Source organism: Anser cygnoides, chromosome 2 (genome assembly GCF_040182565.1).
Source record: "Anser cygnoides isolate HZ-2024a breed goose chromosome 2, Taihu_goose_T2T_genome, whole genome shotgun sequence".
NCBI classification, from domain to species: domain Eukaryota; kingdom Metazoa; phylum Chordata; class Aves; order Anseriformes; family Anatidae; genus Anser; species Anser cygnoides.
Window position 1 is genome coordinate 122,871,108 of NC_089874.1, and position 18,893 is coordinate 122,890,000.

General features: G+C 43.3%; 1 protein-coding gene across 2 annotated transcripts in view; it reads left to right on the plus strand.

Annotated features, from left to right (window-relative positions):
- TGS1 (trimethylguanosine synthase 1) overlaps positions 1-13,560 on the plus strand; it is a 33,786-nt gene extending 20,226 nt beyond the window's left edge. Inside the window, exons 13-14 of one of the 2 annotated variants that reach the window (XR_010829684.1) lie at positions 1,269-1,394; positions 10,905-13,560. Coding sequence is in view for 1 of the 2 variants with exons in the window: in XM_048072434.2 (XP_047928391.2) it covers positions 10,905-11,021 (117 nt within the window). In the remaining variant the exon portion in view is untranslated. The remainder of the gene's footprint in view (positions 1-1,268; positions 1,395-10,904) is intronic. The other variant, XM_048072434.2, reaches the window with a different exon arrangement.
- The last annotated feature ends 5,333 nt before the right edge of the window (positions 13,561-18,893 follow it).

Here is an 18,893-nt window from a genome sequence, read left to right on the forward strand (position 1 = left end):
ATACAAAAAACTCATCTGGCTTAAAACCTAAATATTATAAGCAGAAATTTAAGATTTTTAAATCTGTTCAGCTGAATGTGTTGGGTTTTTTTAAGTTTGAACATTATATTAAGTGATTTCTGTGTTTCCTGTACTTTTGGCATATTTAGAAATGGAAGTACTAGGTTATTTCCATGTTTTTGAAACTGTTCCTTCATAGAGCAGCAGACTGGAAATACTTACAGACAGTCCAAACCCAGTATATATGAGTGCCAGACAGATACATTCATATAAAAGAAAAAAAAATAACCAGCTCTTACCATCTGATAAATTGCATGGCTTTCAGTTTATGAAGGAGTTGCAGGAAATCACTGTACAGCCTGATAGCACTACTGTCACTGCTGTCATTTTGATCAGTATGTCAGTACATTCTCAAGCAAGAGACATATGAAGTGGGCCCATGTGAACCTAATGAGGTTCAACAAGTCCAAGTGCAAGGTGCTGCGCCTGGGTCAGGGAAAGCCCAGACATGAGCACAGACTGGGAGAAGAACTCACCGAGAACAGCCCTGCAGAGAAGGACTTGGGGGTTCTGGTGGATGAAAAGCTCAACATGAGCCAGCAGTGCGTGCTTGCAGCCCAGAAAGCCAACTGCGTCCTGGGCTGCATCACCAGAGGAGAGGCCAGCAGGGTGAGGGAGGTGATTGTACCCCTCTGCTCTGCCCTTGTGAGGCCCCACCTGGAGTGCTGCATCCAGGTCTGGGGCCCCCAGCACAAGAAGAACATGGACCTATTATAGCAAATCCAGAGAAGGGACACAAAGATGATCAGAGCTGGAGCACCTCTCCTGTGAAGACAGGCTGAGGGAGTTGCGGTTGATCAGCCTGGAGAAGAGAAGGCTCCAGGGAAACTTCATTGTAGCCTTTCAGTACGTAAAGCAGTCTTATAACAAAGATTGAGAAGACTTTTTACTTGGGCAGATAGTGATAGGACAGGGATGCCCCATCCCTGGAGGTGTTCAAGGCCAGGCTGGATGGGGCTTTGGGCAACCTGGTCTACTGGGTGGCATCCCTGCCAATGGCAGGGGGTTGGAACTAGATTTTCTTTAAAGTCCCTTCCAACCCAAGCCATTCAGTGATTCTGTGAATGTCAAACTCAGCCTCTTCTTTACTGACTGATATTAAACATGCCAGTCAAATACTTTTTAAGTAATTAGATGACTGTAGCATTTCCCCTGGGTGTCTGGTTTAGTTTCCTCTGTATATTTTTTATGTTAATTATGTCTTGTAGATTTTAAGCTAAGAAGGGAGCAGTAAGATGTTCTTCTCATGTGCATCATACCACAGAAATTTCCAGGATTATTTCCTGTTTTTTCAAAAGCTGTGTCTGACAGAGCAGAAGAGGTCTTCAGATAAGGTCTGCAAAATATTCTGCAGCAAACACACAGCTTGAGAAATAAGCTGAAATTCATGTGGCTTAAGTAATAGCATGCTCTTTACCTGTGCTTTGCGCAGGACTGTTTGTACAGTGGGTGATGATTTAATTGCATTTTATATTTCAGGCTGGTAAAATGTTGGTACCTTATGAATCTTTAAATGAGGACTTTAAGAAGAGTTTCTCTCGTTTCAATTTCTAACCATAGTGTTTTAACAACTGTAGCATTCCCACAGCGAAGAACCACCTCACCAGGCTTCTTCTCTACTCATGAGCGCTTGTTACTGGATTTACAAGTGGGCAAAGGCACCTATATCTGATGTCCCCACAAAAGCACCTAAGAGTGTAAGAGTGCTTTCCACAGCCCTGTGTCTGTTCCTGCTGAGCAGTTCAGCACCTGTATGTGGTTAGGTTAGGTGTTCTGCTGCCCCTACATCTTGGTACAGTTGGTTCTGGATGTTGTTGGCATACTCAGAATATTCCTTGATGTACATCCAGGGGTACAGCTTTACATGAAGTGCTGAATTGTAACTGCTGTCACTCAGAGTCATGACTTTGTGGTCACAGCTTAGTTGTTAAAAGCAGGCTAGAGGGGTGGGTTCAGCTCAGTTGTCCAGGCTAGAGGGTGTTCTCTGGTCCACAGCAGACTGCGTGCAAAGGCCATGGGTTTGGCTGCCATCATCTCTAGCTGTATTTAAGAGCGATGCCACTAAAAATCTAGAACTTTAAATCTCTAAAGGAAATGAAGATTTATCATTGAAGTTCTTAGTACAGATGGTTTTCTTCTCAGTTCACTCGTGATTTTGCCCACAGTCCTGATCCATCCTTTTCTCATGGATCAGGCGGGGTGGCTTCTGCCCCAACAGCTACCTTGGCAGGGGTCTGTGAACACCCCTGCTAGTGTGCAGGGATATAGCCATGCTTGTGAACGTAGTCCATGAACACTGGAAGCCTATAAAAGTCTGAAGTAAATATTGAACTTTTTTTTTTCAGGAGATTAAAACCTGAAATCAGAATAACTTAGATAAGGCATTATTTGCTGAATAGATTACCCAGTGCCTTAGATTTGAAACTTGTAAGGTTTAAGGTTCATTTGTGATTACATTTCTCAGGCATGTCAGATTTCCCTCTTCTGTGTCCTTAAAAGTTCTCTCTTTGCATGTACAGGCTCATACCTCAGGCTTTCAGGTATCCCATGGCTGCCAGAACAGCCGGTCTGATAGGCTTAGCTTGGAAAGTGGCGGTTGTTAAAACTTCAGTACCTGCCTCATGTCTCTCACTGACCGACCTGAATCTACAACCAAGGTGTGCTTTGCCCATTTAAATAGATAAGGAGCTGATATAATTGCCGCTGCAAACCTTCATGCAGATGTTTGTACTGTCTCTAAGCCAGTGGATCGGTGCGAGGTGGCTTCTCTGACAGCGGCTCTCAAGCTCCCATGGAAATAGATGCCCATCAATTGGAATCGACCTTAGGGCAGAAATAGTTCAACTGTTAATTATGGTGGTGCGAATTTAGTGGAAAACACGTGCTTCTTTTTAGAGTTAGGTAGCTAACGTAGGACAGGGGTCTTGCTGTGAAAGAAGCCGGTAGCTGACTTCAACTGAGCTGTTTCTGAGGGCTCTGCGTTCATTGCCTTCTTAGACAACACCCGCAACTTTGTTCCGCGTGGTTTTATTCCAAAAGCAGTGCTTACCGTGCCTGCAGTCATGGCCTTGTCTGTGTCAAGTTGATCCTGAGGAGAGAGGTTTTTTCTTAGGCTGAATTTCCTTACAAGATTCACTGAGTGTAGGTGGCAGGCGAAGAGCAAGCTTCTGCACTTCTGCCTCGAGAGGGAGCAGCGAACCAGTGGAATGCACTCGGTGTGCTTTCAAGCAATGTGAAGTGTTTCCCTTAGTTGTGTCAAATCTCCCGGTTCATAAGCATGTACTTGCTACAAAAATTATAACGCATAGGTCCATTTGTAAGTTGAATCAGTCTTTCAAAAACATTCTTTCTAGTTAGGGGAATATTCAGGAACCATGATGTGTGCGTGTAGGTAAAAGTAAGTTTGACCTACTGAGAATTCCTTCAAAGTAGGAAAGAATTAGAAATCGCTATCTCAAATAGGCTTGCATATTTAAATAAAAATTATGCCATAGCAAAATTAAGTGAAAATGTTTGATATATACTTGGGCAGTTGAAAGCCATTCTTGCCTTCTGTGAGGTATTAATTAGGGTACTTCTATGAGTTGTTAATTAAGGGTACTAATTTAAGCTGATATTAGTTGAAAATAAATGAAAATAGAGAATATACATGCATTGGCAAAATTCTGATGAAAATTTCCTGCCCTTGTTCTGCTGTTGATTAACATGAGGGAACCTGAAGTCAGGGAACATTCAGCCTTTCCGGGCATCCTCATCCTTCCCAGCTGGTTCATTTCCACCAGATCAAGGGAAAGAAAGGAGGTTCCTGCAGGAGATCCAACATATGGGTCTTAAAACTTCACCCAAATCTAATGAAGACCTCTGTGAGTGATTTGAGAAGCCAGCTGGTTGAGACTGGTGAAATACTGTCTATGAAGTGTTCATTAAGCTGTGGAGCTGTGCTCAGCCTAATTGTACAGTGTACTTACCTCAGGGACCAGGATTTATCCCAAGTATCCTGCTTTCTTGCACAGCCTGTTTTCTGTACCGAGTAACGCATCTGTATCTTTGTATTTGCAGCAAAGAAAGAGGAATCTGGGATTTGTTGTTGTGGAAGCTTCTTCATAATGGTGGGATAGTTTCTTTTCAGCTCATTGCAGAAGGCGTTCCATTATGTAGGACACCAAAATGTGTCCTGCTGCGTGGTCACGTACTCGTGTAGCGATGCTGTGGCCTGTTCTTCTAAGTGACGTGAATTGAGGTGTTTGTCTTGTCACTTACTGTGAGAATGGGGTCTTGGCAGTACGATGGCTTCACCCAAAAAATGGGTGAGGTGCATATGCTGATGATGTGTGAGACACGTTACCACATCAGCATCTCCACCAGCCTAGACAGCTCGAGCGATGGAGTACTGGTGAACTGGGGGTTCATTACTTACCCTGCCCATGGATAGTGGTCCACTGAGTTATTAATTGTTATGAACCTTAGAGCAGAGAAAGCAAATCAATTAGAATAATGTTGGCCTACTCGTAAGACAGAACACGAGTGATTTTGCTAAATGAAGGTGATTCTGAGAATGAAATTCCTAATTATTACTCAACTTGAGAGCTGTCTTTTCAGATGAGAAAAATTGTTCCGGTCTATCCAAGATCCAGTCTGTGGCGGAAGAAAGACACTGCAATTTGAGAAAGATTTGCCAGTGTTCGGAAGCCTTATGGGTAGATCAGATGAAGCTGTAATGTATACACATTGTCTCTAGGAGGGATCTGGCTCTGTGGCTCTGCTCAGCAGATTACAGCCACAACGCTGTGAAGTCGCATCATGGACCTTATTAACGTGCTACGCAGTTTTTGTACTAACGGGATTCGTGTTGGTATGGGGTAGGAGAAAAGACTTAAAGAAAAAACAAGGAAGTGTCAAGAATTTTTCAGAAGTGGGATAACTTAAAAAACAGCCGCTCTTCAAAATTCAAGTCTATTTCACAATCAAATTTTAATATAGTTCCAGTTTCGTAAACAGGAACTTATAATACTGAAAATAATGCATTTGCCTGTTAGACTTGCTATTAAAGTCCTGCAATATTTCCCCATTTTCAGCCAGCAATTTTTTGACCTTAAAGTAGTGTAGCATGACAGAGGAAGAGGAGCAATGCTGCTTTTTTGGTAGTATGTTTCGAAGGATAATCTTCTTTCTTTTAGGCACGTTTAAATATTATTTCTTCATCAAACCATATGCAAAGTTTTACACTTCATAAAACACTGGATTATGTTCTTAACATAAACTTTACCATGAGCACAACTGTTCATTGCTGGCCACATTCACCATAATTCTGTAAATAGGACAGATCAGACAAGATACTTGTGTTTGAAGTTTACAAACAGAACAGCATAAGAGGCAAAACGTTGCCAGGTGGGTATTTTTTTTTTCTAAGAAAGCTGCAGATAACTTACTGCTCAATATCTGCAGGAGGAGTTTTTCCCTGTCCTTAGAATTAGAGAATACCTCAAGGGTTTCAGCTTGTGCAAGGGAGAATCATGTTCTGTCTTTCAACTTTCGATAAATACTTTTTTTTTCTGAACGTTAGTCAAGGCTGTGGCAATTCAGCTAGCGTTCTCCATGACTGCATCGCTCTGATGGATGTCTCTGCTCTCTGAACCTTGCTAAAAGGAGGGGACGATGCTGCTTTAAGGAGCATGGGTCCACTGGAGAGGTATGGGACATACTTATGGCAGTCTCCCACATAATTCAGCTAGTTAACAGAATCTATGTGAACTGGCATCGTAATGCAAATTGGCAACCTCTCTCACTTAAGCTAGTAGGTGAATTAATTCTTTCTAGCCGGTTGTAACTCAGTCATTTGTGAGCTGACCAGCCAGCAACCTGCTTGTTTTTTTTAATTGGTGTATGACACCGTCGCTGCTAGGAAGTTCTTAAAGACTGCATTTATTCACTCTATATACTGTGTTTTTAAAAACATAGGCAGGGTAAGAGGCAAGCAAAAGTTTACATTTGTCATTATGTAGAGTTGCTAATATTTTTTTTTTACTTTTTCCTTTTTAATAAGTAGGTCACTGTTCAGACCCCGTCCATTTTCTGTGTTGAAAACTTAATGTGTATCTTTACAAATTAAAGTGGTGTAAAATTTTAAAAAATAGGTAGACACCTGGATTTGGGATATTTTGGTTTGGGAAGGGCACTGTCTGTTTGATTTTTATTTTATGTGTGTGTATAATAGCTATACTCAATTTAATGTAATCATTTCTGATTCATTCAAAGCTTTTTCTGTCCTAAATGTTTGTCTTGCAGATCTAGCTTATGTTTCAAATGTTGCCTTTGTTACTTGTCTAGTGCTTAGAGTGATTCCCTGATCCTAGAATCAAGCAAAGTGCTCATGACTCTAGTGGTCACAAAAAGAATGCACATCATGCAGATGCCTCTTCTTTTCCTGCTTTTGCTCCCCTAATATGTTCATAGTCCAGTTTGGAAGCATCTAGAGTTAAAAAACAAACAAACAAACAACAAAAAAACTCTTGTTCTGTCTGCAGTCTAGTGCTTAGACGGTAAGATGTTTGCTGTGCTTCAGGTTTTGAAAGGCCAGTTGTTACAAATGACTGATCAATGAAGAGAGTACAGACGGGTAAACCTTTCTTCTTATTTATTTAAATAAATAAGCCTGTTTATTATTTATTTATGCAAATAAATAAATATGTTGCCATTCCACCTACAGAAAACCATGCCAGAGACATCCGTTTAACAAAAGAATATATGGTAACAACTGTGAGTTAAGAAATTTGTGGGAAGCTGACTAGTAAAACTAGCATTTGCCCCTTTCAATTCAGCTATGATTTAAGATTAGGTTGGTAACTGGAGACCTGGCCAAATGTGACCTGCCAAGCATTGTCACTTTTATTTAGGAATAAATACAAAGATGAGCTAAGAAGGAAGCAAGAGGTCAGAAGGTGATCTTAAAATAATTTGATGCATTTTTAAGATGCTTAGATGTTAGAGTAGTTGACGCTTAAAAGACTGGAAGTTGATGTATTTTGTAGACTGATCTTTTTTAAGCAAATGTAATTTCTTACAATTCAGGTGTAACTTCTTATTTTCAAGTGGATTTTTTTTCCTCTAGCCTTTAGGTTGTTTTTTTCCTCATTTTTACTAGTTGTGTAAAATGAAACGATTTACATCTTAAAAATGTGACTGACTATTGAGGCAAAATGCTTATTTCTCATACCCCTGAAAACTTTCTTGTGGGGAAAAAAAGTGTTAGTGTACTGATCCAAAGTAACCTGAATTCATGGCTAAAACAGGTAGGAAATTACTAAAGGAATTTTGATATGATAATAAAACTGCAGGGACATTGGGAAACCCTTTGAGTACAGAAATACAGCTGAGCGATACAAAGCCATTTTGCACCTTCAGCAAGTCCGTTTCCCTTTTTATATTTCTCTTCTGATATCCCCTGTTCTAAACTTAAAGCAAGCCAGTTGGCTGCCTTCTTTAATGCTCTGACTATCTCGGTAGCTGTAGACCAATTCCATTAAGAGTCGCCTCTGGCTGCTCGCCTTCCCCAGGTGTGGGGACTGTGGTTAGCAAGCAGAGCCAGGGTGGTGGGGAGACATGGGCATGGCGTTGTGGGGAGGGTGACCTGTGCAGCCTGGCGACTGTCGGGATGGGGTTAGGAGTACCAGCCCTGTAGGCTGGTGTCTACAAATGATCATTGATTCAACCATTTTTTGGTTTGTATTTTTTTTTAAAGAAGCCTTTTCACATGTATCACTGTAGTTTAATTCAAAAGTGTCATAGAGATAGGCAGAGATACCCGTGTATATATATAGATATTTCTAAAAATAGATGAGCATCTTTGTTTTTTCAAAGCGCTGTTCTGTAATCTGCTATTATTTTTAGAAGGTGGCACTCTACCAGTTCAATACACCTGGAGGGCTGCGTTCAGCTCTGGGGGCCCCAGCACAAGAAGGATGTGGACCTATTGGAGCGAGCCCAGAGGAGGGCCACAAAAATGATCAGAGGGCTGGAGCACCTCTCCTATGAAGACAGGCTGAGAGAGTTTGGGTTGTTCAGCCCGTGGAAGAGAAGGCTCTGGGGAGACCTTATAGCTGCCTTTCTATTCTTAAAGGGAGCTTATAAGAAAGATGGAGAGACTTTTTGCAAGGGCACGTAGTGATAGGACAAGGGGGAGTGGTTTTAAACTAGAAGAAAGGAGATTGAGATCAGATGTTAGGAGGAAATTCTTCCCTCAGAGGGTGGTGAGGCACTGGCACAGGCTGCCCAGAGAGGTTGTGGATGCCCCATCCATGGAGGTGTTCAAGGCCAGGTTGGTTGGAAACAGGTGATCTTTAAGGTCCCTTCCAACCCAAACCATTCTGTGATTCTATGATAATATGTTATGTTTAAAAATGTTAGCTTTTTGTGCAGCAGTTTCTCCTTATTAAGCTGTCAGGCTTGACTGAGCCCTTCCGAGGGAAGCTTGCAGGCTGGCAGCTTGTACAGAACTAAATTTGCAGCCTCCAGCAATTTGCAAACAAGCGTGGTGGTGATGTATTCGTGTTTTTCTCCTCTGAATGCTGGCAGTTCCATCTGAGCAGGCAGTGCCTCCTTGCTGGGCTCCCTTTGCTTCCCTGGACCTCCCACCAACGTGAGAAGCTGAAACATTCATGGTGCACCGATGAGTTTTGAGAAGTGCAGCCATGGATTTCTGCAGTCCTGGCATTTCTGTTCTGACTCCGTCCCTGCAGAATATATGCCTGCGTGCTCGTTAGATTTTTGTCACCTTTGGGTTTTCAGATATTTTCTAGGAGTCGTTTGAAATTAGTTATCCTGGATTTAATGCTTCAAGACTTGAAAGCTAGACATTGCATGCGTGCTCTCAGGTGTCCTTCGGTAAATGCCACCCTTCAGCAGAGGAGTGACATTTACTTGCGTTACTGAAAAAGTATTTTGCTTTATTTGGTCTTCTAAGAGAAATATTTAGTAAAGATTTCTGTTTAATATGAATGTGCTAGTCATACTTATATATGCTTGGTTATACATATTGTGCCCTGAAATCAGGAGTGTGTAATCTCAAGAAAGTAATTTCAGTATCATTATCCTAAATTGACTAATCCAGTCAGTATTTTAGAAGATTTAAGCAGCTATAGCTACGAAAGGCAAAGTCACTAACACTTTTTGGGAGAGTCATTCCATCTTTTGTTTGTAATAAAAATAAGAGGAGAAAACTAACGTCTTCGTAGAAAAAAAAAAAAAAAAAAGGATTGTCCTGCAATGTTAACTGCTTTTAGAATTTCAAGTAAGTAAAGATAAGTCTTAAAATTAACATTCCTGATCACTTGCCAATTCAGATTCTTGTGCTATTTTTAAACCAGCCTGCTTCTGCTTTTTTACTTAAGTGGCAGGTTCCTCTTTGACAAGAACGTGGAAATTTTTTTTTTCCTATCACCGTTAAATTGAAGGATGAAGAAACTGCTCACACAGTTGTTTTTGTTTGCAGATACAAAAAAAAAGAAAAAGGAAAAAAGAAAAGTAAATGCATGTTTTAGATAAGTGTGGTGATTTTCTGGGCAAGTCAATAAAGGTTCAAGGTATAGTTTAGATTAATCTGTTATTTCCTCCTGATAGTAGGCTGTTTTTTTACTTGCAGTAAAATAGAGGAAGTTCGGCATGTTTATATTTAAACCCATGCTACAGTGTGACATCTCAGAGGAGTTTAGAAGCGTTAATAATGCAAACCGAACTTCAAGTTTTAGCTGGCAGTACCACGGGCTTCTTGGTTTAAAGATCAGTTAAAATCTACTGCAGGCTTGCAGACCCTTTTTTTATTATTATTATTTTGTTGTTGGCATATAAGGTTTTCCAGCATAGGGAACTGTAGAGACGGTTTTCCTATAGCAGGCAGGAAAAGGGCTGCAGGGAGCCGAACCTGAGGGAGCTCCAGTCCTGGGGGGACACGCCGCAGCAGCCATGGGTTGGCCTGATGGAGGAGGAAAAGAAAAAAAGAAGAGGAAAAAAAAGCCAAAGCTGAGTTTTGGTGTTCTTTTCCTTCTGTCTGTGCTTGTGCAGCCTGCGGAGAGGAGGAATCGGTTGTCTGCGGGGCTGCCGTCTGCCAAAGTGGTGCTGCTGGGCACTGTGGATGTGAACGGAGGAGGACGGAGCATTGCCTGCCCCAGTCCAAAATACAAAGTCTGCTGCAGTGTTTCCCTTGCAGTTACTTTCTGTAATCATTAAGCATTAGGGGTGCTCACCAGGCTCGGGCAGCAGAGCGTGAACGTGACGTTCTCACCCGGGTGACTGTAAACAGGAGCGGAGTGCTGCGCCGCCTGCGCTGGGACTGCTTTTCCCCAGGGCTCTACCTCTACCTGCAGCATTCCTCAGCTGTTACTCAGCTGCCTTGCCGTCAGCACTGTCTGGGACTCGCATGCACGCAGCAGCAGCAGCAGCGTTTTTTTGGTTGCAACAGGAACAGGAAAAAAAAAATGTAACTGTTTTTTGCAGCCTCCTCAGCCTGTTTTTTCTTGGAGTGGCGGGGGTTAATTTTGTTGTGGTGATGTTGTTTTCCCCCCACGCACACACTCTTCAGTGCAACCTTTGTGCTTCCTAATTTCAGCTTTTGTTCTTACTCTGCCCCAAAACTTGGGGGGGGGGGGGGGGGGGTAGAGGGGAATTTTGGGTCACAAGAACGCCACAAGTCACTTCTGTGATGAAAAGGAGACAGAAGGAGGACCAGAGGCATTAGACAAGGGATATTGTTGCCAGAGCAAAGGCGTTTTACGTGACATGAATAAAAGTTCGGGGGGTTTGCCACTTTTCCTGTGCATTGATTGATCTGCTTTTTGTTCTTTGTTTTTCAGATTGCTTCTTTGGCGGGGCCAGGAGGGAAAGTTGAAATAGAACAAAATTTTCTCAATAACAAACTGAAGACAATAACAGCTTATTTTGGTGATCTAATAAGGCATGACCTCACCTGAATTCAGCATGGATTCTTCCAAACCTGACCTCCTTGTTTACTTCTTTGCATAAGCTTTTGTACAGCTGGCTTGTTCAAAATGACTTGAGCCATTTTCTGCTTTAATTTCTATTCACAAAAAAGAATGTTTTGTTTAATGCTACTGTCAATAAATGTTTTATAACAATTTTGACAAAATTCTAAGAATAGAGTAGCTGTGAATGTAGAAAAAATCTTTATAAATGCAGTCTTGCAATGTTCAAGTCCAGCCAACTGAAGGGGAGTTCAGGACTTCTTCACAACTCTGGTGCGTGCTCCTTTAGTGTTCACTCTGTTTTGGGCACTCAAATAGTTTGAAAGACACAGTGTGTCAAGAAATAATATCTGTGCTTAAGAAACAAGAGCAGCTGTACATAACATGGAACCAGGTGGTCAGATAAACCACCTGGTAAAGCTCTGAGCTGACTTCTCTGGGTCCCTGTGCACTTGGAAACTTTCAGGTTTCCTTTGTGGCACGCAGGTCCACGTTTGCTATAACAAGTACTGCAGCTTGTTGCAGCGTGGAGAGAGAACGGGGTGTGTTTGTGGCTGGCAGCAGCGTTGTACCCTCCTCTTTGCTATTTGTTCCTTTTTTCCCCTTTGTTACAGATATTTAGGAGAAGAGTTCTGACTGGAAGTTTGTCCCAGTATCTTAGCTGAGGAGCACACAGATTTGTGTTCCCCCAACTCTTTTTGAGGCCTTTGGGATACCTGGTCCTTGTGCGGGCATCAGGGAGTGGCAGGGGGGAGCCCAGCCCTCCTACTCTACGTTTGGGTGGAGAACAGTTACTTTTGGACGTTTTGCCAAGCAGAAAAGGAGTCAGGAAAGAAAAGGTGTCTGTAGGGCACGGCCATAGCATTCTCGCTGAAATATGCTTACAGTAAGTATCCAAGATTAATTTCGATTACTGCTTTTGGGGTAGAAGTGTAGGAACACAGCTTTGAAGATACTAAGTGCTGATTCTCCTCCATCTGGAGTACAGCATATCATAATGTTGGAGGCAGCAAAGACTAAGCATTAAACCATGGATTTGCATTGATGAACAAAGCTCTGTAGAGTAACTGCATAGAATAACCAAATGAGAGGAATTTTTTTTCTTCCTCCCTTGTAAGGAAAGAAATCCAACTTTTCAAATCAGGAGCCTAATGTGTTAGTATGCACGGGTTGTTAAAAATGAACATGCAACCTGAGCCAGTGCAAGCTTTGAGTGCAGTAAAACGGCACCCAGGACATCACTCTTCCTAACTTTACTGTCCATCCAATACCAGACGGTTGCTAAATGTTAAGTGTTTCATCCATGTTTCCCATGAGGTATAATCTTTTTTTTTTGTTTGCATCACTGCATTTTGCCACTGTGCTGCAGAGCAGAAGTGCTGCGATAGTGCTGGCCTCTATGTCAGTATTTAAAGGGAGCTGGAAAGGAGAGAAGTTATCTTCTCTGCAATAAATCTTATAGAATGGCAAGGAAGATCCTTCTCTTTACACCTTCCTCCTCCTGATATGTGTTCTCTGTAGACGATCCTTCTGCTATGAGGAAGAAGTTGGCAAGAGTGCTGATATTACAGAGGCCTACTGTAGCAGTGGCAAATGTAATGAAGTTATTAAACTTCCACTACATGCTAAATAAAAAAATAATAATTATGAGGCAAAATGAAAAATAAACTAATTTATACTGTGTATGTTACAGTTTTCTGTACACTAAAATTGGACTATAGTGGGCTTAACAGCTGCTTACAGAAATGCTGTCGTCTTATTCTTTGATCATCTTTCCCTGCCGAAGTCAAGGAGTAGCTTTTGAAGCATTTGGGGATCAGTTTGCCTTCAGAGAAATGGTCCAATTTTGTTCAGTGTCCAATCTTCAAAATGAAAAGCTGAAACATGATATAAGGGGTACAACATATACTGTCCTAGTAATGTTTGCTTCCAATGTAATGAACTTAGTGGTAAACAGGAAAGATTTATCAAAGGTTTCTGCTGAGCTTTGCAAGCACATTAAGAATCAAAAATGGAAGAATATCCTTACTTATGCATGTTTCTATGTAACCAACAAGTGCAAAATACATCTAAGATAGTTTTTACTACAGGGTTGTCAGTAGTTTCAACCAACAAACTCCATGGAGGACAGCTTCAGTCATGACAAAAGTTTCTCTAAAACATGGTTCTGTTTTATATGCTGGAAAAAGGTTAACACGGCTGAGACGCAGTTAAGTTTCGAGGCATCTCCACCCCGGAGTTTTAATACCCTGTTCAGAGTCCAGTAATATTTTGCATATAATATGCAAGAAATTAGTGTTAGGCTACCAGGAAGCTATGTTGCCACTGTGAAGTAAGTATTCTTAGAAGCTTGGTCTTTTGCTGATTTTAATCTGTAAAATAAGCTACAAGAAAAATGCAGAATTTCTTTTGGAAGTCAACAGCTATTCATACTAAATACCATGAACGCATACTCTTACACTTTCTGCCATGCTCCTGAGCTCCTGATCTCTTAGGTTTATCGTAATTAAATCAAATACTAAGCCCAGCCCATCGGTTTCTTTGTTTCTTTTGGCATGGAGAGATGGAAAATGCAGCTATGGAAAGCACACTGCAAGGTGCAGTGCAATTGCAAATTCAGTGGGATCAGAGCAGGGCACGGGTGAGGCTGAACAACTGTCCCTTCATGGTGGGAAACTCAGCATCGCTGCCCTTCTCTGAAGGCCACCTTGTTAATGTTATGGTAAAAAGTCACTGTGCCATGAAGTTTTAACGTACAGGTTTTAGAAAACCTTCCCCAAGTGTAGTTTCTGAAATAACATCTGGCTCTGTATGTGCAGCTCGGGGCTTACACAAACAAATTCGTGCTACACCACAGTGACTGTGGTAACACTTAGAAGAGGGAAACCTCATAAATAGCGCAGGGAAAAAGTTACTTGCAGTACCTCATTGAACAAGGCGGTAGAAAATTGTCTCATTTTCACTTGGTTTGTTCTCTGCTTCCGTCTGCCTCATGCTCGCCATTTACTTTAACTCTGCTTCCCCCCAAAACGCAAATCTTGCAATCCCGTGTACCAAGGAGGGTGGTCGTGACCCATCACGTGAATGAATTGACCATCACTAGTTTAGCCTTTCCAGCACAGGTATCTTAGTATCTGGAATATCTTGGTCGGGTTCTGGGTCCTTAGAGTTGATTTTCAGTGGTACGGAAGTTTCAGGTTGCTGTACAAAACCAGACCAAATCTATTTGGTCAAGTGTATTCAAGTGAGGAAAGCCTACAGTGCGTTGTTTCACCAGTTTTGTGGCCAAAAAGATGAGGGGGGGGGGATGCAGCAGAGGAATAAATGCTGCAAAACCAGGCTTGAAACCAATGCAGACCCTTTCCTCTTCCAGCTGTTGGAAGAGGAAGCTGCCAAGCGCCCCAGCCCACTGGGTCAGTGAGGGGTGTTAGAGGGGTGTTACCGATTTGCCTTGTAACTTGGGAGCCTGCAGAAGGGCTCGCTGGCTGAGGAGAAGCTAAAGGAAGGGCTGAAAACAGGTGGGCAGGTTGAACGTGGTGAGGCTGGAGATGCGCACAGGCCACGAACGTCCTCGCTGCAACCACGCGGGGAGGAGGCAGGAGGAAAGGCTGGGCCTGCAAACCAGGCCCGTCCACCACAGGGCCTGGTTTCCATCTCTAGTCAGCACGGTCTTTACGCTTAAAGCGAGGTGTTTGGCTCCATGTTGTCCCTTGAAGGTGCTGGTGGCATCTCTTGTGCCCAGGTGAAGTGAGCAGGGCTGGTGTCCAAGCCAGAGGCGTTGCAGCAGCCGGGCTTTGTGTGAGGGTTTCCCTGCGCAGGGGAATTCCCCAGCCAGGTGCAGTGCAATGCACCCCCGCAACCATCAGAAGGGTCTTGCCATTTGCTCATCCTTTTCCCTACATGTCTACACAGAAAGAGACAAAGATCAGTGCCTTTCAGCAGGCGTCCCACTAGGAGTGCCTCTGGGTGTCCAGGAGCCTGGGGTTGCCACCTCGTGCTCATGTGCCCTTCTTCAAGCCTCATGCAAATGACTTTTCTGAGATCTTCCTTTTGGCACGTCTCTGAGGCCTTGGTCTGTCACCTTCATTGTTCCAAAACCAGGCAGAGTTTCGAAGCACTTCCCAGCAGCGCAGGCTTCATCGAAAACCTGCTGAAGCCAAGCCTCGCTCCGGGTTTTGTGGTTCGCAGCCCGCCGAGGAGAAAAAGTGCTGTTGGAGGCAGTCTGGGTCTGATGACAGCGCAGTCCTTCCTGTCTCTGTATGGCTCAAGTCGTTCTCTTCCTTATTCTCAAAACTGCGCTGTGACCTTCTTGTGAAACTGCTGTGGTTTGTTAGAGCAGCACGATGGCTTGGCCAGAGCCTCTACAAGGCATGAACGTGAGAAAGGAGGCTCACAGGGTGCCTCTGTCGTACCGGGAATAACAAAACACCTTTCACTGGTCTTTTATCCTAAAAATGTGCCTGAAGAATGTGTTAGCAGAGAGGATATTTCTCTGCACGGCTACTGCAAATTGATGCAGTTTGAATAAATACATTTATCATATCACAGCACCGCTATCGAGAGCTCAGGGGGCTCTTCACAGTGTCATACACAGCGATGGTAACAGTGGCAGGAGCCTTTGTGAAAGGCGGTATTGTGATCTGACAGCAAAACAGGTCCTAAGGTATTCATTAAATTGTTCCAGGCACGGGGACAGCCTATGATTATGTCAAACGGGAGCAGATTGTACGCTCTGCTCTGCTGGTGTACACGAACTTAGTCTGAAAGCCTGCCTAGGGAAGGTAAGCACACACAGCCTTGCCCTACAGCCCTGCAGAAGGGCCCAGCCAGTGGTCCCAGAGGGATGCTCGGGGGAACCACAGGTGACACACAGGTGCTGATGCCCTCCGGGGGATGCAGGTTGCACAGTAGCTTATCCTCTTTCTTTTTTTTTTTTTTTTTTTTTTCTGTATGTTTGGGTGTTCCCAGCAGACAAACGCTCAGATCTGTGCTTCTAGAAACCAGCTGTCCCCAGGTGGAAGCTGGAGTTCCCCAGGAAGAGGCTGTGTGGGCAACCCGGGGCTCCAGCTGCGGGTGAAACCTCGCTGGGGGAACTGTTTTAGTGCTGGGTTTTGACACCGAGAAGCCCCCGTCTCTCAACAACAGTGAGTCTCGTGGAGCTTCTTCACCTAGTAGAGAAATTACTGTTCAGGGTCTTTATGAACACTTTCAAAAATTGCTCCATGCAAGTGTTCCTGGTGGCTCAGGAGCAAGCTGAGTGCTAAGGGTGCTGAAAGCAGGGCGGATTGCAGGTCCGCAGGAGCTGTGCTCAGGCTGCAGAGCTGAATGCCACAGTTCCTGGATTGTAGCTGCTGCAAGAGAAACTCTTTGTGCCCAGTTTTGCTTCTTGCTGCCAAGTTTTGCGACTTTACTGGCAGTCTTTTGGTTTTCGCTGCAGCTTGTAAAGAGCATTGTCTGGGAAAAAAAAAAAAAAAAAAAAAAAAAAAGATCTGACAGAAAAACTAAGACCTGGATGCATTATAGTAGTTCAGAAAGCAGATAAAAATGTCCAAAATTTAACTGTTTTGTTGTTTGTCTCTGCTGCTGCTTGGATTTATCAGCTTTATTTAAAGAACTTTGTGCATGTATTATAAATAAATTAAAGAAAGAAACAGTCTGACCTCTTGTACGTTTATTTCCTCTGTTAATAAGAACAATCACCTAATCCTAAATTAGTTCGTATAAAAATTCAAAGAGGAGAAATCATTTAATCTATTTGTAAGTAGAAATACAGCTAGGTGCAGTGGCTACAGCATCAAGGTCTGCCAAGATGAAATCCAATTTGGCTGATTTGACAACATCAACACTGTCCAGTTAGCTAAAAATAAATAAATAAATAAATAAAATAAAAAGTAGCTATGCCAGCACAGGAGGCTCAGGGCTCAGAAAACCCTAGAAGATTCATGATCTCAACTGCGCCCAGAGCAGGAACAAGTGACAAGCAGCTGTTTGATAGCTATGAACCATAACAGAAATGAACCTGATTTTTTGGTTCATTTCAGCAGAGCTTGTGGACAGACATGGTTGGTGGTGGGGATTAGGGACCTGGGAAAAATGCCTGGAAAGGAAATTCCAAGGAGTGACAGACCGCAGCTTGGCAGCAAGAAAGGACCCAGCTTGTGCGAGGAACAAGAAGAGCCATGATCTATAGATTACAGTTATTAGGTACCTGGCCTTGCAGAAAGTCTTAAGAGAGAAGGGAAAAGCAGAAAGTCGTGCCCAGCCTCCTGCAGGTGTTTGATGGGGTGACCGGTAGTAGCCAGGAGGACTTCACGGATCTGCTGATGCTGAAGGAGCTGCAGCCTTGCACAGCAGGACCGTGGCGGGCACAGATGAGGTTGTCCGTACAAGAATAACTTAGATAAAGCAATATTAATAAAAGATCAAATTCCTGCTAAAGCCCAGGTTGTATCAAGCAAATGCTGCCAGTTCCTTTCCCCTCTTCTTCTGCAGTATGAGCATTATACTGCCTTTTGGTCAACACAGGGAAGGTTTTTTTCATTTACAGTAGAGGAGCAATCAGATGACCCTGGTGACAGGTGTCAAGTCATGTTTGTGAGACTCCACGCCAAGTGGTGAAGCTAGGATCATGACCAGCAGTATCATTTTCCACAGCTTATCTCAGAGGTCATGAATACAATAGCTGCTCCGTGCTGGCCACAGCGGGACTCGGAAGCACAGCAGCACACCAGGAAAACTGCATTTTAGAGAAAAATACCACAGATGCTTCAGTTGGTAGGCCTGGGAGCCAGCTGTCGTGTGATGGGGGTAAAGAATAACGGGGCAACCTGACCCGAATGGGCAGGGTGGTGATGCCAGGTACCCTCTTCACAGCATCTGTAATGCTTCAAGTGCCAAATGGTCCTCTGAAAAAAGCTGGGGCAAAGAGGCCGTGCAACTGGCAGTCGGCCCCTGTCTATCCAGGCTAGCACCTGCGCTCACCTTTCCTGGTTAGTTTTTCACTAAAAACAGATCAAAATGAGTCAGTGGCCTGAAGTGGAGACATGTAGCTGCTGAGGTGTGGTAACTGTTAGTTTTCTGGTCGTAAGAGAAAATAGGAATGCTGCAATTTGTTGTTTGTACTATAAAATGTGTTTGATAAGACTATCATGGGTTAACACAAGGAGCTGTGAGTAAACAATATATGCAGGAGCAGACAGTAAAAGTTTTGGATTTTTTGGTTATAACACATGACTTCTTGCTGATCCTTCATTATTTTAGTTGAATATTTACTTGGTACCATGGATGGAGAGAGACCCAGATCCCTTCCTTGGAGCCAAAGAGAAATTCCTAACTTTCTGTCATGTAGCTTTCCAACAAGGGCGACCCAGACTCCAGTCCCAAAATCAGCATCCAGCCTTGCAGGGGAGGTTACTGCAGCTATGTCTACATCAGCAAGCCGTGCAGCACCATAGGAAGGGAGCTACAGAGGAAAACAGTTGGTGCCCCCATGCAGCACACGTTGCTGGATTTTGCCATGGGGTAGCTCTGATCTGGCCCTGTGGGATGAGTGCACATCAGTGGTTGAAGGGATCTTCTGGTTAGGATTCACGTGGCAGGAGCCCAGCTTGCACACTCCAAGACTATGCTGCAATGTGAGCCACAATAAGAGTTGAGCCATTAAATTCATTTAAAAAAAAAAAAAAAAAGTGTTCTTGATCCAAATTGAACCACCAGTTTAGAGATACCCAGGGAGAACAGGTACCCAAGGGACTGAACCCCAGCTCAGCATCCTGATCCAGCTGGAAGAACTGAAGGACCAACCTGAGCCAGAAAAAAAGGGAAGGAAGGGAAGGGAAGGGAAGGGAAGGGAAGGGAAGG